This window comes from Megalops cyprinoides, chromosome 1 (genome assembly GCF_013368585.1).
Source record: "Megalops cyprinoides isolate fMegCyp1 chromosome 1, fMegCyp1.pri, whole genome shotgun sequence".
Lineage (NCBI taxonomy): Eukaryota > Metazoa > Chordata > Actinopteri > Elopiformes > Megalopidae > Megalops > Megalops cyprinoides.
Window position 1 is genome coordinate 38,430,258 of NC_050583.1, and position 23,971 is coordinate 38,454,228.

Here is a 23,971-nt window from a genome sequence, read left to right on the forward strand (position 1 = left end):
AGCACAATAAAATGCATTGATAGCATACGATAACTAGGCTATCACAATCGCTATCGCAAGCTGAGCTAGTTAGCACCCTTCAGAACTAATCGCTGTTTTACAATGTTCAAATAAAACATGAATTGTTAACGTACCTTCTTTCAGTTAGTGTATTTAACTGTAGCGCATGCAGTACGGTGCTGTATTTTCCTTTGTATGGATTGTCTTGTTTCAGTTCTTTATAAGATATGAAATCACTGGTCTTACATGAACTTTGAATATACGCGCAGAACTAAAAAAAATCCGAAACTATCCACAAATGTTAAGCGTAAACGATGTAGTGAAGGAGATGCTAGTCTTTGTTGTATTACGGAGCTCCGCGATATTTCGTGTTCCGGCAGCTGTTATGTTGATAGCCGGGATCTCCTCTTGATTTGGAAGTAGTTTTCTCAGAATATGGCAGTACAGCTAAATTATTCGCTGATATAACACAACCAGTCCCTCTACATAAGCCTTCCGAAGTGTAGTCTAACTTTCCAATCATTGAACAACTGAGACTTGACTGCACGCCCCGCCTCGACCGTACACACACAAGCAGGCTAAGTTGCCCAGACCGACTTTACGCCTTTGCTCTTATTTCGGAAGAAAAAAATCAGTGGAGCAATCAGGCAGCCCGCGAGGAAGCCTAAGCAACTTGCAACACAACCAAGAGCCTGTCTGTACAATGTATTCCATGTACTCAGATTGCTCTGACACTAAAGCTCTTCAGCACCAACAGCGTTACACAGCTTTAACTTGGCAAGTCGTAACTCCACACAGTTAGAACCTACATTGTCATGCTAAATTGTTGCACTGGATATTGCAACCAGCCCCGACCTCGGTGTTATACTACCGTTTCTCTTTGCTGCGTGACGGCATCGTATTTGTAGCAGCATGAAAACCAGAGCTATCTGAGGTCGTGACCAACTAGTCATTTAAATCATACTGTGCAGTATGTTGGCAAACTATCTGATCAAGTAATCTATGTAAACTGTCATGCAGCGGTGTTTCACCTACCCGAATACAGTTGGAGAAACCGTGTCGAACGTGAGGCTTACCTTATGAAATTGGTATTTTTTAATGCAAAAGATGGAAACTTCTCTGTTGAAAAGCCGTTGCACAGCGTTCATGTTATTATTTAAGTTTCGTGGATGTGCTTCATACTTCCCCTTATCCTCTGAGTAAGCCTGATCGGCCTACTTTATTACAATATGGGTGCACTGTATGTACATTGCAATGATATTATTCCCTTTTAATAAATGATACAGACAATCTCTCCTTTCATGTAATGGTGTTGGGTATAAAAATAACTATTAGGATAGCAGCCCAAAAGCAGTAAAGATGATTTTATAAAGAAAATCTGTATTATGTACCTTAAAATTTTAGACCCGAATTGACCTTCTCCCCTGTTTATGATGATTACTGTCTTTCTCACTTTGGCTCAAGACAATCAGAAAATGTGCATCATCTCTGAAGTGCCAGTTATGAGCCATTCATCTTTAGCTATTACTCTGGACAAGTTGATAGGTTGCTGAGTTTACTTAAGCTGCATCTGCTGAACGACTGGGCCCAATGTAGTGGACAAGAGGTGGCAGATAGCTGGGGATGCATGAAAGCCCATGAACAGAGAACGAGCCTCAACGTGATGCCAGAGACCCCTGATCCAAAAAATCTGCCCTGCATGTTCTCCTTCAGGGCACCAGCTGAGTGGGAGGTACAGCACTGTGAGACATGTGTCGATATCAGTATTTTTCATGACCTTACCCAGAGACACCAACATACCGTTTGTTATGTATTACCAATGTATTACCAATTTGTTTAACAATATATTTCATTTGGAAACCCACATTAAAATACACAATGGTCATCATCAGGGTCACAACTAGAATTTTATGGTTATTACACACACAGATGAATACTGATAATAACATATTTACAACCATAAATCTTAGAGACAGAGCACACAGAGCGAGATGAGCAAGGAAAGCATCCCTGGGCAGATTTAATCAGATAAAATAAAGTGAATTACAGACAAAGCATCTGGATTCCATAAGTCTTGTTTTGAGGGTTCTGAGTCATCTCCTGCTTTTTACCAACATAATGGCCTTAAGTGCATTTTCAGTGGTAATAGTGGGTTACACAAGTAAAAACTCCAAATTCTGTTTTTCCGGTTGAGACACAACAAATGTATGTATGTTAAACACGCGGGCTGGTTGGACAAGAGACACGTGAATCTGCTTCCCATGCAATTTCTGCAGCAGACCACTTGTTTCAAAACATGGGTCAGATCATAGTACACAATGTACAGCATAATGTTTCCCATGTCTTACATAAGCAACCACACTCACCTCACCTTAAACATTGAGAAAACCCTTTTAGTGTGTGGCATGTGCACACAAAGTCAAGTATGCACCGTCCATCAAAGTCACACGCGTTAAAATTAGCCTGCATGTCAGCAATGTAGTTAACAGCAAAAGTAACCAAACACACATTAACAAAGCTTAACAAGCACTTTATGGCTTTGCAACAGCTCCACCTGCTGTCCAGATCAAACCAGCATGTGGATCGTAAACCATCTTAGATATGAAAAGACTATCAAGAACATGCCATCTTTTAGAAGGTCGGACACATAGACAAATCTGACAAATAGAGTAAAAATAACTAAAAAGGTAAGCCAGAAACCACTAGTGGTTTTTTGCTCAAGTGAGGCAATGTGATCTCAAGAGGCTAAAGATAAGCACTGGAAAAACATACACCAGTAACTCTGATTGAATGGCTCTCCCCCGCTAGCGTCTGTGTGGCCCTGTCAACTGCCAAGTCTCAGTTTTCTTTGGCAAGCGAGTGAAAAGAGGGGCCAGCGCATGCTGCTTTGCAAAGCGCACGGATGTCACACAGGGAATGAGCCAGCCCGGCGCACGGCCTGGTGCCACGCCAGGGCCGGAGGCCAGTGGGGGAGTGACCACTGCACCTTCTCACCCCATCAGGTCATACAGCACTGGAGCTACCACAGCCATTGGGGGAATAAGACTCAAACAGGGGCACCAGCTAGGTGTTTGGACCCTCTTCCAAAAAACAACCAGTGGTGTGCAGAGGGCTGTGCATCTGTCATGCTGATGAAGATGACAGAATTGGATGAGGAACCCGTTCAAACACCAGTCCCTTCAGCTTAAAATGAAAGAGGGTGAGTGGATCACAGGCAGTGAAAACAACATCTGTGCTTTTACATTGAAGATTTGTTCTAATGTTTACCATTTTATTCTGCAATTGATAACCTTTGCCCCCTGAATGATTCTGCACAGAGGACACTCTACGCCCACCCTCTTTTCTCTCGCGTTCTCCTCATGACTGCCTTTGTCTGGGCCTCTGCGTTTCAGCATTGCCCTGCAAAGCACACAAACAGCAAGTTTATGGCCATATAAAACATTCTAACATTCTTAAACACGTTGCAAATATATAAGTGTTAAGTCTATGGAATGCAGCGCTAAACAACATGACATGCCCATGGTGTAAGCAAAAGATACTAATGGAAAAAAGATTCAAAAAGAAGTGAGGGAAAGGCAGAATAATATACTTCCCCTCTAGTATTTTGACATATACATGACTAAATACTGTGGTGGACAGTACTGCCTGTCTGATAGTACCCAAAGTGGATACGAAAATCAAAATAAAATTGTCTTTCCTGGCATTATTGTAGTCTTTGTGGGAGCTTCAAAAATGAAATGGTTCAGAGCATGTATAGTATCAAAATATTAACTATAAGCAAACTTACAGACTGTTAATGATTCACCTTCAAACACAAATCCAGCCAAAGAGGCATGGGTTCCTTCCTGTCAGAAGATTTAAACAAGTGGTAGTCGTGGTTGGGCCTGTAGGATATAATTAATGATTTTAGAGGGTCATCCATGGAATCTACCATAACTTTTTTCCTTTTTCCAATCAATAATCAGGGCCATTTAACTCAAGAGTGAAGGAATTGTCCTGAACTGACAAACCTTTACAAACACAGAAAAAAACGTATTCCAATGACAAAGTTCCTGAAAGGGTGTCAGGCCCATAGGGTACAAGCGTGCCAGTCCAGAGAAGAGCGCTCTTCACCTTCCTGTGGCAGATAAGAGACGAGGACATCCTGGCCGTGCAGCAGCTTCCCCTAAAATCTTGCAGTCAGGAAGCAGACATCGCTATCTTTAATCACTTCCTGTCCATGTGTTATCAAACGACTACGGCTAATATGCATGTAAGCTTTTGTCTTGGGAGGAAAAGGGAAAAACTGAGAAAGAATTTAACAATGTGTGCATTTGAGGATATCATCAGGCTTGCCCCTCTGCCTCAGTTTTACCACAGAAGTGAGTCCATGCTCTCAACCTCAGTTTTGATTCTTGAAATTAGCTCACTGTATTAGCTCACTCCTAACCCTGCCACTCATGTCTGGAGGCCAGTATTCTACTATTCCAATTGCACACCCCTGACCAGAGACTTGCAAAAGGAAGAATCTTACATGATCCCACCATACCACTGTGTCCTTTGGCTTTAACAAGAACCCCTTAACCACAGCAGGAAATGACCCGTGCTGTCCTTGTTTTTACTCAGTTTGTTGACTACCTCTGCCAGTCTACACAGTGTCATGGACAAGGATGGAAAAAGCTAATTGGCCAGGTCAGTGTAGTGGAGGAGGCAGAGCTTGAGAAATGCCAAGTATGAGAGGTTGTGTTCTGCTTTTTCTGCAACCACACCCATGGCTGCATCGCCCTCGTACTTTGCTGAGCCTGTCTGACTGGGCTGTCCCACAGGTACTCAGGCACAAACTGTTTCACAGCAGTTTGTATTGCTGAATATTAGAGGTTAACGGTTTTGCAAGACCAGATAACTAAATACAGTAGTGATTCTTGATGGAACTGCAGTAAGCAGTTTCCACTGAATTATATCTGTTGAGTGTATGAAGTATGAAATTGTGGGTTCCAGAGGGACTTTAATGCAGTGCAGCACACAGTCATAAAGCATTAGCTCATGATAGAGACTGCGAGAAATAAGACACAAAAATTCAACTGGAATCCATCAGCTGAAAGGAATGAATGCTTCATCCCTTCTCTGCAAAGTACTAACACTGTGACTTCTGTTGCATGCTTCTCCTGCCTCATCCAAAATGTCAGGTTGACCTTCACAAAACCTCAATGAAAACCACTTCCATATGAATGCATTCAGTTAACCATCAGAATACTGTGCTTGTTCTGTAATTGTGTCATTTTGCTAGTTCGGTCACCAAATAAGGGAACATATTAGCTCCCCTGCCTTGCAGATCATAAATACACAGAAGGGAATCAGGCCACAGAGGAATGTACTCCCAAAGATCACTGGGGCAGAGAACGGCAATGTCTTTGGCAAAGGTGGAAAGATGAGACTACAAACATGAAAGGAAAACTGCAATCCCATAATGCACTGCATACAGCATGGAGCCACCATGTACAGGGTACAGAGAACAGAGAACAACTCTTTCTGCTGGCTTGATATTATTTCCCTTAGCTTGATGAACAAAAAAATCTTGATCCCACGGTAAAGTACTGTATGCAAGTGACCCTGATCCGTACTTATCCGTACTTATCGCTCTATCTCTGTAATGTTTGAATTCCCTTCAACAGTGGGCAGCAGTCCTGCACAGCAACATAATAATAGCAATCCTGTCAGGTTCATTGCAGCTGTTTCAGTAAAGCAAATAGAGAGCTATTTCCAAGAAGTAAGAACTAACAGAAATGCTTTGAACACTAAGAATTCGGATGGGGGCAGATCTGAACGGTCTCTTGAAAACAAATGGACCATGAGTTAGCTGAATACGGGCTTATTTTCAGCTGCGTGGAAACGGGATTTCCTTCCACATTTCATGCCTTAGCACAGACATTCAGTCCTGTATTGGCCAGTTGCTGTTTGGGCCCTCAAGGAGTCCTTCTCTGATTTGATCACAGGCACATGGGTGGATGAGTCTGATCAGAGTATTTTATCTGAGAGGGTCTTATATATGGCCTGCTCAAGCAGGAGTGCTTCCTCATCGGCCCAGCTTGCTTCAGAACTGTGGCTCAATCAGAAAGCACAATATGACTTTGTCAAATGGGATATGAATCAGGCAGCCGCTGCAGCTGCCTACAGTTCAGCTGACCTGGTGTGCAGTGAAAATGTACATGCTTCATCAGGTGCCCCATACACTGGTCAGTTACAGGGGAAATGGGCCATTCAGCAGTGATCTACAGTCAGCAGAGCATGTGATATAACTGATATCAAATTATCTACGCTATCAAGGCCCTCATTATACCTCATTACACCTGTTCCACAAGCTAAAGTGTAAATATAAGTTCAACGGGAGTAGGATCTATATGCAAAAACAAGATCAAAGCTTTATTGCAGGTAACAAGACTGGAATGTCACCTGTGTATCAGCTAACACAGCGTGTATTGCTTTTGCACAAATGGGCATGGTATCTTGTTACCAAACAAGAGCAAAACGTTGAGAAACTGATTGCAACAGACTTCCTAAAACTTGCAATCAGGAAGGCTACTCCCCAGATTGCTGATACCACTGACAAACACAGCAGCCAATATGCTGTGAAAAAGCTCACAGTTGTGTGGTAGGTAGTGTTGAATATGAATGATAATATCACTGGATAACATTTTAAGAATAAGCACAAAACACTTTGCCACTGTACAGGCCAGTGCTCAGAACCAGACATGCACATTCCAACGGAAGCTCTACTGCTGGTGCGTACTGTGTAAACAGCAAGGCACTGTATGTGGACCACTCTGTTAACAGTGAAAACAAGAGCCATGAGAGCAAGCCTTGGTATATGTCAGGCAAAAATAGTACTGATGGTCATGGTGTATTGAAAACTATGCGCTTGTAAAGGAAGCAAAATCTAAACAAGGTCAGATTACAGTGAGACAAATTTACTGTTGTAACTATGATAAGTGGGATTCGGGATAAGACTGATCCAAACCTACCCCTATCCCACAGTGCAGGAGCATAGGAGGAAAAGGCTCTTTCATCCATCAAACACAGACATGGAAAGACTAGTAGTGTAACGGTACACTACTAGGTTTCATGGTTCAATACTGTCACAATATTTTGAGACAAACAATGATTGAATAAGATGCCTTGCTTATTAATGAATTATTTATGTGTTTTTATTCATAAAATGTACAAAACAATGTTTTGTTTTCTTTAGCTTATTTTTTACAATTTTTTGTTGAAATTGTACACAAAATGTAACGTATGGCGAAAAAAAATAAGCACGTTTACATACTTATTGCGCCCTCTGCTGTTCAGATAATGTAATTAATACATAGATACAGTTGAGTCACCACCCCAGGATGTGTCTGTGGCAGTTACTATTCATTTGCTATGTGCAATTACTGCACTCATTACTAGGCTTGCTACTGTCATGCTGACTTTCTCAGAGGTATTTACTGAACAGAACACAACTCATGTAAAGTCACTTATCATTTCTAGCTGGCTGGCTATTTCTTGACAATGATTGTGCTTTTTGCTCCACAGTCCTGAACGTATTCAGAAGTACAATCACTAGCCACTTGATCTCCTCTCCCTCAAACTCCAGACCAAGCAGGACATAGACGCATCACTTTAAAAAGCTAACTTCATCTGTTTATAATAGGATACAGGACAGAGAGCTTGTTACCAAAGACATTACTTTCTAAGTACTACAAATACTAGTGGTTAAATCAAGATGAACGGAAACACTAAACAACTATACACGTCTTTGGTGTATAGGTATACCATTAATTAGCAATGTAGGGAGGAAAATCAAAACCTTAGAGAATAGGATTATATTTAATTAGATCAAATAAATAAGGGGAAATGCCACTTCTCTATTCCCTAGAAGATGATGCTAAACTTCTGACTCCTAACCCAAACTGCCATCTGTCACTATCATTACAAAGACACTGATGATGAGAAGTTTTTTTTTTTTTTTTTAATTTTGGTAACAGAAGTCAAAATCAGAAATCAATATCCAACTGCAATATATGCATATCACTTGATTCTTGTCATATAGGTGGCAAACTACAGAAAACATGCTGTGAGTACTCACATTGACTTCAAACATGAAATCCTATAAAAGATTTTGCGAAGTTACATTTAGCCATCATTTCTTCAATCCTTAAAACTTGAAAATTTCATACAAGCCATGCTTTCAGCCACAAAAAAATCAGGTACAATATTTGGATTATGTACAGTATTCATGATTCAAAGGATCATATAAATATGATTTGAGACGAGGAAGTAAACAATGGATGAGATCAGGTGCTGGTTTCATAAGGTATTTTCTGCTCACATTCATGTCGAATACTGCAGCCCAATCTCTTATGAACAGCAGTTGGATTTAAAGCAAAGGGCACATGAAGAAAAGCATATAATGCCTACACTCTCTCTCTCTCTCTCTCTCTCTCTCTCTCTCTCTCTCTCTCTCTCTCTCTCTCTCTCTCTCTCTCTCACACACACACACACACACACAGCAGCAGCAGCAGCAAACTGTGACTCATGCCATCTGCTATTTGTTTTTGAATACCTTGGAAATGTTTCCACAGGAAATTGTATAACCTTTGTAAAGAGAGCAACAGTGCAGAATGTGAGGCTGGTGTGAAACTCAAAGCAACCTTTCACAACCCCGAGGACTGGGGAAGCTTACCTGCATCAGCAATTGTGTTTGCAAACAGAGTGAAGCTGCTACCTGATCTGCAACAGACTCTTCCCCTGCAGGAAACCACTGCCTTAAAGATAAGACATAAGAAAGGTGATAAAAGAATATAGAAATTGAGACAGGGGAGCAAATCCACTAAAGTTTATTTCTCACATATGACCAGCAAAATGACTACATACATATCTGCTGTTACATGATACTTTTTGGAGTAGGTGCCAGCCTTAATAATCTCATTTTCAAAATGACTTACCCTATTGTGACACATTTTAGCTTACTCATGGTGCAGAAAGGTGCAGGTGCTCACTGATGTATTGATACACTAACAGGGCTGGTAAACCACCCAAACCATTCATTATTTTCAGTGGAAAACACCTGCATGGCTTTCACAAAGCGAGAAGTTACCTAATTCAACAGCCTCATTGCTTTTTTATTCAGTATTTTGCAGGTGGCAAACCTAACAGTGTAGGTTGACCATCTAGCATAAATACACTTTCATTCCATGAAAGCTGAACAGTGTCACTCATCAGGCTGGGACAGTCCATTTTAATACAGTTAATCTGACATTGACATCTTTAATCCCTGGTTAGTTTTCTTTTTAATCCTACCAATAGCATACTCTTTCAAGAATGTTATGTAACAACAGCAATAAGCAGACTAAAGGAATACAGCAATCCATGACCGTTTGTGTAATGTAAAACGTAAGCAAATCATTGAATTTAAATGTTCTTTTGTGTTTGAACTTAAAACTGCACATTTTTTGCAAATCAGACCATGTTCTCCCAGGGCCAGGGAATTATTTAAAATTTTTTCCAATATTATTATTATTTATATCTTGAAAGGCGCCACGCTCTGTGATCAACTCTATGACAATTTCCATATTTTCCATATTTCCATAAATGAGCTAAAATGAATAGAAATTGATTGATTGAATTTGATTTGGAAGACTGTGTTGGTGCACATGGGATTCTCAGCAAACTGAAGGAGACAGCATCCGTGTCTGGAATATGAAAAGTGTAACACATCCGCTGAGCAGAACACCTTTCAGACACATCATCCACAGAGCCAACACCGTGACAAACAAGAAGTTCAGCTTTTCATCTGCAATGGAGGGCAAGTGGATATTTAATAATGCAGAACAATCAAATTGGCTACCATGTATAAAACAAGCACTGTTGAAGTGACTACATTACTATTTTATCCAGAGGATAGCATTAAGGCATTTTAAAATCTTGTTGGGGGGGGATGTAAGAGTTACTTCGGATTTCATAAACAAATCCAAACACCTTAACAGTATTTAGAATGTTATTTTGTTTGTCAAATCAAGGTAAGAAAATAGTTTTTCAAGCTTTTTAAGTTTTTTTTGTCACTGCATAATTCCATTTCTGTTATTTCATAGTTTTGGTGTCTTTACTATTATTCTAAAATGTGGAAAATAGTAAAAATAAAGCAAAACCCCTCTATGAGTAGGTGTGTCCAAACTTTTGACTGGTACTGTATCCAATATGATATAAATATTTTAGAGACAGTTTACTTTATTTATACCTGAATGTCAACTATTTTTTAATATGCAAAATAATAAATTATATATAAAATGATACTGTATATTACAAAGGAAATTTCAGTGGCACCTCTATGGAAACACTGAAGAGGACAGCACTGTTGATCTGTAGGGAGCACCTTCTTTATTCTACCTGTGCCCACTAGCTAAATACATCCAAGCTCTTAGCAGCACGACTCCTTTCTCAAAATAGTTCATGTGCTTGGTGCTTCAGTAATTACTGCAAACTACATTTTTGGAACAGGAATATGTTCAAATCATGCATTATTTCGCTCAGCTGAGCATTCCATTCCATGCGAGTGAGCCAAATTATTCTTATTAGCAGACTGTGCAATTCATACAAGTGAGGTATTTAAACCACATTAGTATACGAATGACTCTGAGTGTTTTGATCATTGTATGATTTATTCTTAAATCAGTATTTCAGTGCATTGTACGTATATGAAAGAACTGTAATATTCAATATATAAAGATCGTATCTGCCAAGTGATGAGTCCCTGTTCTAAGGGTGTCTGTCTAGTATTCACCTTCAAAGAACTGTCCATTAAAACACATCAGAAGCACAGAATCCTGTACTTGAGTCTTCAGTGAATATTTGTAAGGGGTCAAACTCCCACCACCTTCATCCCTTCTAACTGTTATATGGTAATGTAGCTGGCTTACATGAAGAGTCCACACTGAATCCAGCTGAAGTGCTCGATGGCAGCGACACAATGACAGACAACTCACACCTCTAGTTTTATCCTCCGGAGGGAACACTGAGACGGCTGGTCAAGGAACTGCCCATTCACACACAACCTCAAAATAAACACCCCAGAGGATGCATAAAGAAAGCAAAGCTCAGAGCTCTTTCATTTTTTATTTTTTATTTTTACCAAAACCTGGAACTTCACATCTCCTTTTCACCATAAAACTGTGTGACCAGTTTCACAGAATTTCCCATTTCTCTGCTCTTGTGTGTAAAAGGAACATTTTCACCTTAGTGCTTGTGCCACTGGCAATCTGTCCCACCCACTCATTTCTCTTGTTATCTGTTATGTGTCCTTTATCTCGCAGTGCCCAATGCCCAATCCTCCCATCCCCTCTGTACCATCTCTACCAGCAGTATGCTCCTTCTCCATGCTCAAGCCAGCCTGTCCATGCTGGTCCAAGAACACTTTTTGGTTTACACTGGGCTAGTTTCATGCAGCACCTCTCCCAAGCTGCAGCAGCTGTGGTACCAGAGATTGCAGAGTCCCATGAAGTGGCATACAGCAGGGAGCCAAGATCCCTCCACCTTTTCAATAACATCTCCGTCCTTCTTACCACATGCAGAGAGGGAAGTGGGAGGTTTGAAAGAGTTTGCAATTTCAAGTCACAGTAATTTTACTGAATAAAACTGACAGTAGCCCTGGTCTTTTGTCCACTTTGGATATTTATTTACTTTTTGCGTTTGTTTTTTTCTTTTTTTTATTAATTTCATCTAAAACTTACTCTGGATTAAATGACAGATGGTTTTAGAATGCATTTGTGGTGGTGGAGAATTTTTAAAAATATTACTTGAGTGTATGTTTTGAGAATATGTCACTTGTATATATATATGTGTGTGTGTGTGTGCGCGTGTATTACAATCATGATGGTCTTCAGTTGCTTTAATTGTCTGAATGGTCAAGGTAATGGCTTCAGCTCCATGCGAAGGGAGGGATGGGGACTTTCCCGTCCCCCAAAACAGCGGCAGTGCAGGTCAAGGTCAAAGTTCAAAATAAAAATGGAGGGTAGGTTCTCCACAGCAGAAGGCCTGTCAGTCCATCAGTTGGGTAGTCAGTGCATGGCATTGTCTCCTGGTCTGGCTTCCGTCCCAGAGGGTCACTGCAACACCAATCCCACCTGCAGACAACAGCCTCAGAATCAGCTTGACTGAGACCAGCAACTATTACCTATGCCAGTAAATACACTTATTAATCCACTGTTGACATCTAATGGAGAAGACAGCTTGATAACCTCCCTTTAACCCAATACTAATAACCACACACAATAACTTCATTCAGTGAGGGTTAAGTTTCATTCCTTTCCTCCAGAACTATAGCATCCCCTAGTGCCTGTCAATTGAACTGCAGCCTCAGCAGTTTTTGTCTGCTGTTTTCAGAACATGGTAGCTTTTGTGTTCATTGCTGGTACTGTCCTCTGAACAAACACGGAAACAATTAAAACATGGTGGAGTGTTCTCTGCCACTTGGTCAGCAGTAATATAAAGGGTTTTCCTTTAAAGAAGATCCTTCGTGTATGACGAAAAGAGTTTTCTGTCAACTACAGAGTTTTCAGACAACATTCATTTTAGTGTTAAAAAAATCTGATTGCAATTGCACGAATGAATAGATAGCCAGGTTGGCAATATTGCTTCATATAGTTTATCTCTGGCATCATTATCAATTATTGTGCCTGTTTTAGTCCTCATGTGAAATATTATGTATACTCCTGCTGAAGGAACTAACCTTCTCTGGGCACATGCTGGGGCATTTCCAATTGTACAGGTAATACTGCAGGTTCCCGTCCCCAATGCCAAACTTTAGCTTCTCCAGGAAAGTCTTGTTCTCCATCAGGTCCAGTGCATTGAAGACATCAAACCCTTTCTGAACAGAGAGAAAGACAACAGTGAAAAGGGAGTGCCATAATGGCTGTTAAAGAACAGTGGACCCACACGTGTGGCAGGGGGATACACCAAGCTTTACAGACCTGACCTGCATTAGCTGTGAAGATATCACAGTATCACACACACATGTAGCTCCATGAACCACCAAAGCACAGAGCAGAAATATCTGTGAAATCCCTCTCTGTCCTAAATAGCTGACGGGTGTGAGGCAGGTCAGATGCATTTGGCTCCTGTGTTAAAAGGTTGTCCTGATGCTGCAGGGGGCTCACCGATTTGGCCAAGATGAGGGCGTCGCCCATGAGGTCCAGCAGCGGAGCGGTGGTGTGCACGTTGTAGAAGGAGTAGGCCGCCTTCAGGCTGTGGTGCACAGGGTGGTTCATGATGGTGGAGGGCAGCGTGTAGAAGCTGATGAAGTCCGTCACCACACCCTGCTCATTCTGTGGCAGACACATTGGCACACACTATTGTTAGCAACAACAACATGCACGAGGCTGTAGTTTACCGGACTGGCAATTTCTTCCCTGTTAAAGCTCTTCGGGGAAATAATAGAAAATGGCAGCAAAGCAGAAGAACGGTGGTATGAAAGCAGTGGCTGGCGTTGCCTGGTGACTGCGGTAGGATAGTGTTGGGGCTGCTGGAACAGCATGAACTCAAAGGTTCTGTACAACAGTGGGGAGGACCAGATCGTGCCACAATGTGATTGTTATCGAGAAGTGTACCATCTTAAAAGGATCACACCAAAATCGCTTCTGCTGTTGCTAGGACACATCAATGCCCGATAGTGCATTGGGTCACCTTCAAATAAAGGGCTTCATGGGCTAAAGGGCCAACCATATCCAAACACCTGACAGCAGACGAGCCTGACCCACTGACCTCCACCACGTAGGTGTCGATGATGTTCTCCTGAGGCAGCAGCCAGTGCTCGACCTCGTCTGCGCTCATGAGGGGAACCAGGTCGAACTGCCGCAGGTGCTCCAGCAGCAGGCGTTGCACCTCCGGCACATCCTTCCTGCCCATGGGCCGCAAGCCCTGTGTCTTTGTGGTCTGAGGGTGGGCAGGAGGGAGGGGCAGTGTTGGAGTTAAAGGAGACAAGAAGAGAGGCAGGAGTCAGAGGAGTAGGGAAAGGCAAAAGGGAAAGAGGTCGGTACAGCTCATAATCACAGATGGACTGTATCCTGAGGTATAGTGATATTAAACACGTTAAGAAGGGATGGATTTATGCATGAATAAAATGTATACTTGCTGATCGACTGAATGCAACGTCCAACAGCATGACAGAGTTTAATAATTCTTTCATGTTTACTAGTTACTTAACCACAACATTAAGCAGATTTCTAAGAGCTGACAAAAACATCTGATAAGCAGGTAACGCCTGTGACCTTTCTGTCAGTGCTGGTGCTTGAAAGGAAGTCATACTATGGCAGCACATGCCAACCATTTGGAACAGCGAGAAAAGGGCACCCAGCTCACTGACCTCAGGCAGGCGGTACAGCTTCATGGTGCGTTGCATAGTCATGTTTCGACTCAAGTGCGAAAACTTCACCTCGATCAGCTTGCGCGGGTTCAGGGAACGGTGCCAGTACCTGCCGACACACACACACTTTAGTGCCCGCGAGCTGCAAAATATTCTTGGGAATGCTGTGGCACAACAGTGGATCGACATTATTAATTATTCAGGCCCAGTGCTGTTCTGAAGAGACACAGGAAGTCCTCTGAAGGTTCACACCTGCAGGTGCCCACAGGTTTGGGCAGCACCACCCCTGCAGTGTACACAGCTTGAAAGATCCCCTGCAGGTTGACCCGTCTGGTGATCTCTCGGATCAGGACCGGCGCCACCCGCTTGGAGCGCAGCTTCTTGTGCACGCAGAGGAAGTTGATCTCAACCATCTTCTTCTCCCTGAGGGGGGTTGAGGATAGTTTCAGCCACTGATCAGGTCAAGCACAGACACAGTGACTGGTGCTGCCCCAAGCAGCCAACAAAACGGACATTTGAGCATCAATTTTACGTTAAAAAAAAAAGAGTTCTTTCAATTTACATTAAACACGGTGTGGTATTCCCGCCCCCCACCCTTAAAAAAGTAAGCAGATGGTTTTGTAGTTGTGCTTTACTGACGTGTCGTAGATGCGGATATTGGCCGGAATGGCACTGATGAAGCCCACCAGCTTCTGGTTGGAGTTGACTCGTACACCACAGTGCCACTGGGGCAGCCAGCCCGGGGGACGCAGGGCCCTGCGGCAAGGACACAATGCAGACAGGACATCGGCATTTCACTTTCAAACGAACCATCAGAGGACAGACACTGCACAACTCTAAAGGAACCCCTCATTATTTCAGCCAATGTCATATTTTGTGCAGTAAACAGCCAACCTTTGATATTCTGTTTCCCTATGAATTGCCACTGACATTGGCAATAACATTCCTTTGTGTTGCTTTTTTGTCCTATTCGTTTTAACAACACATGACCACACTTCAATCCTACCCACAAAACTAAACAAATTAATTGGCATGTGATTGGGGAGCCACAGAATTAATTAGGCCTCTGTGCTCAAATTCAGCAGAGGTGGAAATGAACAATTAAATGAAAAAACATCCAGTTATAAAAGCATTAATGGCAACTAAACAGGGCAATACTTTAGTTCACAAAAGTTCCCGGGCTTGAACCTGCAACTAACACAGAGGTACCAACAAGAAGAAAAATTGGATCAGTTGTGTTGCTCCGGTTTAAGGACAGCCGTCTCTCCAACGTGGACCTGCACCCGAGACTCAACGTTTCTTATCACCCTTGATAAGCTCTCACAGCACCACACTGTACACTAGATATGTGCATTTGCAACAAGCAGCCACTTCAACAAAACATATATGGGCATTTCTGAACATGAGATAAGCGCCCACCCCTCTAAGTATTGTTAATTTACACTGGAGAAGCAACAGCCCCAAGGCTGACAGCAAACGGACGCCAACAACAGGCACAGCACACCAAAGATGGAGCCAGGCAGCAGCTGCGCGGGACACAGAGACGCCACTTCACGCTTGTGAGATCCTGCGTGCGGTCCTGCGAGCTCAACATGCTTAACTGTCTCAGCGAGGCAGAATCAGACTTCAGAGAACCAAGGGGGGGAGGGGAATAACAGCGCAAAAGATCGCTACCAGGATGCTGAAAACAAAAGGCTTTCCTGCGAAGGTGACACGTCTAACAGATGTTGACTGCTGATTTCAACACTGAGAGAGGCAATCCAGCACTTTGTGATGATGTACTCTGCCAACTGCAGCACGACACTGCACTCACCACAGCAGGAACTCCGGGGAGTAGTCAAATCTGAACATGTTATCATCGTCCTCCACGTAGTTCTCATTCAGCAGGGTGTACAGCTCTTTCAGCTGGCAGGATGAGGAGGAAAGGAACGGTGAGTCATGCGATTCATGTTTACACAGGAGAAAACTACAGAGAAATGTATCTATGCTGTGTGAAGGTTAGTTGCTTACCACGCTAGCGTTCCCCAAATCCAGGGTGTCCCAGGAGAAGCCATGCGGAAGGCTGTAGGGCTCCTCGCGGATGTTGGATTTGTCTGGCTCAATGGAACCATGTGATGTCACCTGCTCACCTGAAAAGGAAAAAAAAAAATGTAAACACTCAAGGAGCAGGAAGAGAGGGAGCGACAGTAAAAGATGTGCTGTCCTACCACGGGGTTCCAGACCTAATTTGGGGACAGGTTGTGTGTCCCAGAACTGGTAACTGCGACGGCTGGCATCCTCCATGGTCTTTGCAGGGCCCTGGCCCACGGAAAACAGCTCAATGGCCTTCTGGATCTCCTGAAGCTTTTCTGCCGGCAGAGAGTTCACCTGGGCAGAGTGCCATTGGTCAGCCTGAAGCCAGAGAGCAATATACCAGCGTGCACACACACGCTGACATAGACACACACAAAACAAACACTTTGCCTCTATTCTTTCCTATCTTTATCTCACAGGCAGATGCGCGTGCACAAGCACAAAACAAATGCTTCACCTCTATTCTTTCTGATCTTTCTGTTTCTCACACATACACAATACTCACCAGTTCCACTCCCATACCTACATGAAAAACTGTACAGCTATATTTTTTTGTACTCACAAACACACACACACACACACACACACACACACATAGAAACGCGCCTCACCTTGGCTAGTGGGTCATGAGCTGCGTCCTTGCCCCCCGCTTTGTCCTTTTTCCTCTTCTGTTTCTTCTTCTTCTTCCTGGTGCCGCTGTCATCCCCCGTACTCTTGTCACTGAAAGGGGATGAGAAAAAAAGAGTTATCACCACCTGCCCCAAACCCAACCTTGAACCTTTTTAATCCCTTAGAGAAAAAGAAAAAAAAAACAAAGAGAGAAATCATTACAGGTATTTCTGATCCGACATATTGGATTATGAGCGGTGCAGGCGTTGTGACCTGTTCTACTGTAGCTCTACAGTTTTGAAAACACTGCGCCTTATCTGGGACAGCAGTTAGGGGGAGGTAGGTGCCTCCTACCCCCTCCACCCCATGCGTGCCCTGCCCTCCTAATATCTGCCTAACTGATGATCCATGAGCCACACAGCTGAGCTATAACACGACACACGCACATTTACATGCATCACCGCCATATCACTTCTACATCAACAGGCAATGACTCCACGTAATCAGGGGGAAGAGTCCAAACAAAATAGCACGGTCACTATGAATGTCTGCTCCGTAAAGCCAAATCAAACAATCAGCACTATGTATACCAGAAGAAGCCTCTACAATTTAAAGGCAATGCTGATATGCACTCAGACTGCCACGTTGCACTGCTGTTTTGCCAAAAAACCTTGGCAACCCTTACAATTCATCAGCCTGGATGCAAGCAAGACCTTTTTTTGTCCCTTCATGGTTATTTATAGCAATGAACAAGCAACAGGGCGAACGACTCAGGGCCTAAATCATGCTAGAATAAATGCCACTTCAGAGTACGCACCAGACAGCGCTACGTTAACAAGCACTGGCTATGCTGCCACAGTCTGAGAGCCCAGCACAGTCATCTAAACAGTCAGTGCACTGATTCTGCTCACGCGCTAGACAGGCAGTGAGAGGAGGAAGTTTTTTCAGGTGCGGTCCTTCCCTGTGTCCCAGCCACAATTCAGGCCCCTTCCACACCTGAACTACGTGAGAAGAGGTGGGTAGTGTACTTACACAGAAAAACAGGTTAATCTCATCAGCATCTAAGGGGAGAGAGTGGCCGCAGACTGAGTCGCATTTGTAAGACCAGGGCAGATGGCCCAACATGTGACCCCAAGAGACCAGGAAAGGGTGGTGGGTTGTGGGGGGTGGGGAGGTCGGTTGACAGTGACGGTAGCAGGAACAATAGAAGTGCACAAAGACCTCAATGCATGTTCCACACGGTTCCAGCAGCAACTGCCTGGAAATAAAGGGCCGCTCCTCTTTTTCCACTTTTCCTCTCTTTTTCTCAGAATGTGGATCTGATTTAACAATCTGGAGTGCAGCACGTGCCTGCCTGTGTGTGTGTGTGTGTGCTGAGGCATGTGACAGCCCACTCTGTATGACACCTGGGTGCCACACACCTCCTAGTGCAATATTCACTTGCTCATGCGTACACATTGGAACCCCGCCATGGGAAATGTGGAGCCGGCTGCACTCAAGTGAAAGGGTATTGCCCAGGGTAGCGCATGATTATTAAAATGGCAGAGTATGTCAGGCTGTGCTGGACGTCCCACATCAGTGCATGCCAGCAAACCTGTGGTAAGCCCTAGTCTCTTTCGACCTTTAATGTAATTCGATGTTTAATGTAAATACAGATTCATAATTCATAAATTGAAGGTACTATCACTAAAGACCAATGTAGCACAATAATCCCTATGTTTCAGTAAAGAACACATTAAGCAAAAGTTTAATTAAAAAAAACTGGCAGGGGTGGGAAAGACTACCAATCAGGTCATGTTTCTCCTTCAGCCAGTGCGACATGTGGCACGGTGAATAAGCCTCTAGGAGGATCCCATTGCCTGCTTTCAGTTAAAGTAGTTCGACATTCTATTCAGTAAAACTAGCTGTTTTTAATGCTGGCAGTTTGAGAAAATCAAGGCATAACAAAGAAGTTAATAGTGAACTAGTTGCCACTGACAACAGTCTATGTTATAACACTTCTTCACAAGACGGCAGCAAAATCTGAGCCACAAAACGCAAAACTCACTCTCCGCATGGCTCGGTTCACGAATGACTTGTTCACATATTTATAGATATTTTGGTTTCATAGTGGCCCTCCGCGGTCGTCTAGCTAACACCCTCTCGGCCAGAACTTGCATACGGTGTCAGAGCAAAACCTAACTACACGACGTGCATGACTTCGTTGAACCCAACCTGCGTTTGCGTCTCGTCAGGACCGTGCCAGCGAGCCACATCACAGGACGTATGCAAGTTACGGCCAGTGAGTCTCAAAACAATGACAACAACGTGAACACAGACACTGCTGCCGTGCAGTGAGCAGTTTGGGCTCAGCTAAACTGGGCTCGGCCAGCAGTGCCCCGACAACACTGAATGGGTCTGAAGTGTAGAACCCCTGGAACCGGGCGTAACGGTACGAAACCCCATTTTCAGTTTTTGTAACATCACGCGTAGTTTAAATCCGCTTAAATTTGTGCTAAATGATTTCAGAATGTAACCCATAAACATACCAGCCTCTTATGTTTGAATCTCCTGACTTCTCTGTTTAGTTACTTTGTGAAGCCTGAATTATGCGATTTTTTATACTCGCAGTAGGGTGGAATGTCCGTTACATTGTGTGTACCTATATTAGCTGGATCGAAAGCTTGCTTGTTACATTAAGTTACAAAAAGTTAACTAGTTAATCACAGCTACCCGTATCTGCCGGGCCAGCTGACAGTGCCGCTGAGGAAGTAGTCTTTTCCACGTTTCCCCACTTCAGCCACGGCAGTTACCAGAGACTCGAGCCAACCTTGATTGCAAGCTTTCCGCCAGAAATATTTAGTTGTGCAATACCCGTGTAGGCAACTAAATTACGCTTACGATTTGCTTAATGTTTAACTGTGTACTTGTCATATTTCAAAAGTTAACAAAACAAGTCTCCCCAGTGAGAGGTGCACATGATATGTAAATGAAACCGTGCGCAAGACAAGCAAACATAAAAACCCCACTGCGCACCAACTCCTTCCCACACCAAGGAATGACATCGCTATTATCCAATCAATTTCGAAATAAAACCATCAATATATTCTTTCCACCAATAATGAGGACACAGTAGCCGAATTACTGTGTTCACGTCCAGTAGATGTAGCTAGTAAGCTAACTAGCTATTCTTTCGATCATCGACACCAACAAATGACGCATACAACTCCCAAGAAAAAAGTTGCGTCTTTACCCGTCGTTGACGTGGTGTTCATCATTTTCGCAGTCGCTGCAATGTCCATGGTCCACCTCTACCTCCTCTTCTTTCCCCGGCTTCGGTGCTGTCTCACTCTCATCCGCCATCTTTGACTAGGAAGTGAGGGATTTACGGAACGACTCAGCATCTCACGCTGTTATTGGTCGCTAATCGATTGGACTGCTGGACCATGTAGTTGTTTCCTGCGGCACATGGTGAAATGTTACTTAATCAATGTCGTTTATTTTCTACAGTGTTGTTTGATACACTATATTTTTGACGCATCTAGCTATGTATAAATATTTCCTCCTTTATAAACCTGCGAACAATTAAAAACTCTTTTACTGAAATATTCCCGATGTTTCCTTTAAAAGAACACACGAGGGCGACCTTATGCTTACTTTTCTGAGGGATCAGGCAAGCTCCAGCTGAACTTCACGTGTAAAATACCTGTGTTACACCAAATCAAAGAGAAACTACCAGGTGAGGAAAACACCGTAGTGCTTGCATGTCTTTGATTATTGTGAAATAGAGTTAGAATAGATAGTTGGGTGATGTAGCAGACTCGAGTCACACAGAGGCGAAAACTAGGAGTATTTAGATGTTCATCAGCAATAGTGGGAATATGGTGTGTTTGTGTGTGTGGTTTAAAGTAAATTAAACGAGATTTTCCGATAACACAACCTTAATAGACTAAAGTAAGATTAGCTTTCTTTTTCCTGTCAAAGGTAGGTCTTATTTTACAGCTTTTTTTGCTAAGGAAGCAATATGGTTGCAAAGACCGCTGCCGCTTCACTTCTGTCGTGTAAGGCAAAAGCGAAAAGAAGGAAACTGTAAAGATGAAAACAGGGTGTGTGATAGGATTGTAATGGAGTCAATCATTTATTGACCTCTCCACTAAGGTAGTGACTGGCGATATCTCTTCCAAAGTGATTCGATGTTATGGTAATTTGTTGCATTTTCCCTGATCAAGAGTGTCATTTGTGTCATATCTTGATGAATGATTATCAAGTAAACAAGAAGACTTATGGTGGACTTTCTACGCACAGGTATTTCCAAAGGTTGGACCTTTATTGCTTGCTAGTGGAGTAATATGATAACTTGTGCATAGAAGCACTCATTGTACATTTGTTGTTATTGTCAAAATAAACAGAAATGTGTGCTTTTTTAAGGTAATTAAGTCACAAAACCCGAAAAGGTTCACTTCTTATTTGTCTGCACACATGCACACATGCACGTACACATGCACACATTTCTTTTGGGTTTAACAGTTTAAGATACCCCCAAATGAGAGACAAAATCCACAAAGGCACAAGGTTTTGCCATTAAAATACTTTTAATGAAATTAAAACATGCTTCATCTCACTGCACATCTATCTTGTTTACAGTCAGCCTTCAAGACACCTTAAATAACTACAGTTAATGTATTTACAACATCACAGATGAAATATGGCTTATTTTTTACTTCATTTATTAAAAGCAAGTAAAACTACCCTACTACTGCTGCACCTATTCTGACTCCCTTGTTACAACACATCCCGGATTACATCACTCACAGTCAGATATGTCTTTCTAATAACCTGTATCTGCTGTTGTGAAACGAGGTGCTTTTCCAGTGCAAACTGGAATCTAGACTGGTCAAGGCACAGACGATCCCACAGTGCAGGATCTGACTAGTTTCCACAGCCCACAAGGGAGACGAGAGCAGTTGAAACATTACATCTAATGCATCAGCCTGTTAAAGCAAACTGAGAAAGAATGATCACCTATCATATACATGGATTTGTCTTGAATTGGTGACACAGGACTTGTGAGTCTTGAAAAATGAACAGGTGACAGATAACAGCATTAAAATCACAATAATAATATTGGGATAGATGAGGTGAAATGGAACAGAATTGAAATTAAAATAATGAATAGCAGTAACATGAAAGTAAGAAAATAATCTGAAACAGTACAAATGATCCAGCCGGCTTATTATAAATAACTACAAAATCAATAGCTAAAAGTACTCTGTTAAATGGGCAGCTAAACAACAGTAATTCTGTATAGAACCCTTTTCACATATAAACTAAAGATCATAAATTAAAAAAAAGGTTTGGCTGACCTTAGGGCAGCACAACACTTGGTAGAATAATACTCATCTCAGTAATGGGTTATTCCCACCACTGCTGCTTACCTGGCAGACCACTGCTGTAAACCTGAAACCTTTGGGATTCATCCTGTAAGGACACGGTCATAAACTGGGGTCATGGTGGATCACACTGGAATTGGCTGTAAATGTGATTCACAATTACTTCATCAATCTTTCAATGACCGGCAACACATTGACATGAGTAAACATTTTTAACAACACTGTGCAAACCCCTTTATGATTTTTGGTGGATATCCAGCCAACTACATAATAGTTGTACTGTACTATGTAACAAATGCAACTTTCTCATAACGTTAGAAATATATTAGTAAAAATGTTTGGTGTCAGTAGGTCAAGGAGGAATGCAGGTAGTTTCACAAAGCAGGCATATACTGCGTCTCAAAAAGAGCACATGAGACCATCAATATAGGAATTCAGTCTTATCTACAGCCATTCTCTTAGCTTCACTCTCTAACTCTGACAGTTTGACCCTCTATAAATCCATAACACTGACTGGATCAGATTAGTGCATTATCAATGGCAATAATTCACAGGGTGTAATTACACAAATCCTTATGAAAAAACAACATATTTCAATATATTCTAAAACACATTTCTGTTTATAAATATACTATAAAATATAGTAACTCCTTTATTGCCTGGGCTAAATTATATGAAACTTTCAAAGATGTTTTGAATCATCATTGAAAAAAAATCATTATCGGCTGTATTATAACATTTCCTTTTTCATTAGAGTAACCTAGACAAACACCTGAAAAGACAAGAGAGAACATTAAAGACGTTAAGGACACTAGGGTAAATGCAACTAGTCATCTTCAGGCTCCAAGGCTCTTCTCTCCACAAGCTTAAAGCCAGTCAGTAGATGAAAAAGAGACTGCCTGCATTCTCATCTCTGCTTTCCTATCCTGGCCTTCCCAAATCTGAATTCCTGTCCCTGGATCCTGAAACAGAAGCTCAGACCGGTACAGGCAAGCTCCAAACCAACAGCCTGGCTGTGCCACTGTCACCCCCCCACCCCCTGCTAAGAGACATTACCGTTTGGACGGAGAATTCTGAGCTACGTACAAGACATTGCCTTATTCCCAGTAACCTCAGCTTCATATATGACAAAAATACTCCAAATGCTGAACACCATCATCTATAGAACACTTCAAAATGTAAGTAATAAATACACCTAGGATATGTCTGAATTATGTCAGTATGTAACCTGTAGTATATACAGCCATTGCTTTAGTACCTCTAACAAATATAATGACCTGATAGCTATATCTAAGTCAGTATTTTTTTTTCTAAAGCTATTTCAGTAACCAAAATTGGTCCGTCCTGAAATGTTTTTGTCATGTTCCGCGGTCCCTATATAGTCTGGAATACAAGTCTCTTCTCTGCTGTGTGTTTAGTCAATTCAGCCAGATGTAGAGTAAGACAGTTATACAGGAATGTATAACCAAAGGACAGACATGTATTATGTATAGGTACAAGTACTGTGTCCTCAAACAGACCTTGCTCTCAGCTGAGAACTGTCTCA

At 42.4% G+C, this 23,971-nt stretch overlaps 2 protein-coding genes across 2 annotated transcripts in view; both read right to left on the reverse strand.

The window, feature by feature from the left end:
• svild (supervillin d) overlaps positions 1–737 on the reverse strand; it is a 52,498-nt gene extending 51,761 nt beyond the window's left edge. Inside the window, exon 1 of the mRNA XM_036521217.1 lies at positions 135–737. The gene's annotated coding sequence lies outside the window, so the exon portion shown is untranslated. The remainder of the gene's footprint in view (positions 1–134) is intronic.
• A 10,428-nt stretch (positions 738–11,165) lies between these two features.
• On the reverse strand, positions 11,166–20,590 carry nmt1b (N-myristoyltransferase 1b). Its single transcript, XM_036535219.1, has 12 exons — positions 20,289–20,590; positions 17,059–17,167; positions 16,597–16,741; positions 16,385–16,503; positions 16,188–16,279; positions 15,014–15,130; positions 14,627–14,797; positions 14,375–14,483; positions 13,774–13,944; positions 13,170–13,337; positions 12,743–12,880; positions 11,166–12,137 (listed from the first exon to the last, which is right to left on the reverse strand). The coding sequence occupies exons 1-12, from the start codon at positions 20,396–20,398 to the stop codon at positions 12,117–12,119; spliced, it is 1,470 nt and encodes a 489-aa protein (XP_036391112.1). The 5' UTR covers positions 20,399–20,590; the 3' UTR covers positions 11,166–12,116.
• Between the last annotated feature and the right edge of the window lie 3,381 nt (positions 20,591–23,971).

Coding starts and splice junctions, on each gene's coding strand:
- nmt1b (XM_036535219.1), bottom strand. CDS start 20,398: ATGGCGGATGAGAGTGAGACAGCACCGAAGCCGGGGAAAGAAGAGGAG. Junction 14,798..15,013: donor AATATCCGCATCTACGACAC/GTCAGTAAAGCA, acceptor AACCCCCCTCAG/GGAGAAGAAGATGGTTGAGA. Junction 12,881..13,169: donor CCCTCATCTTGGCCAAATCG/GTGAGCCCCCTG, acceptor CTCTCTGTTCAG/AAAGGGTTTGATGTCTTCAA.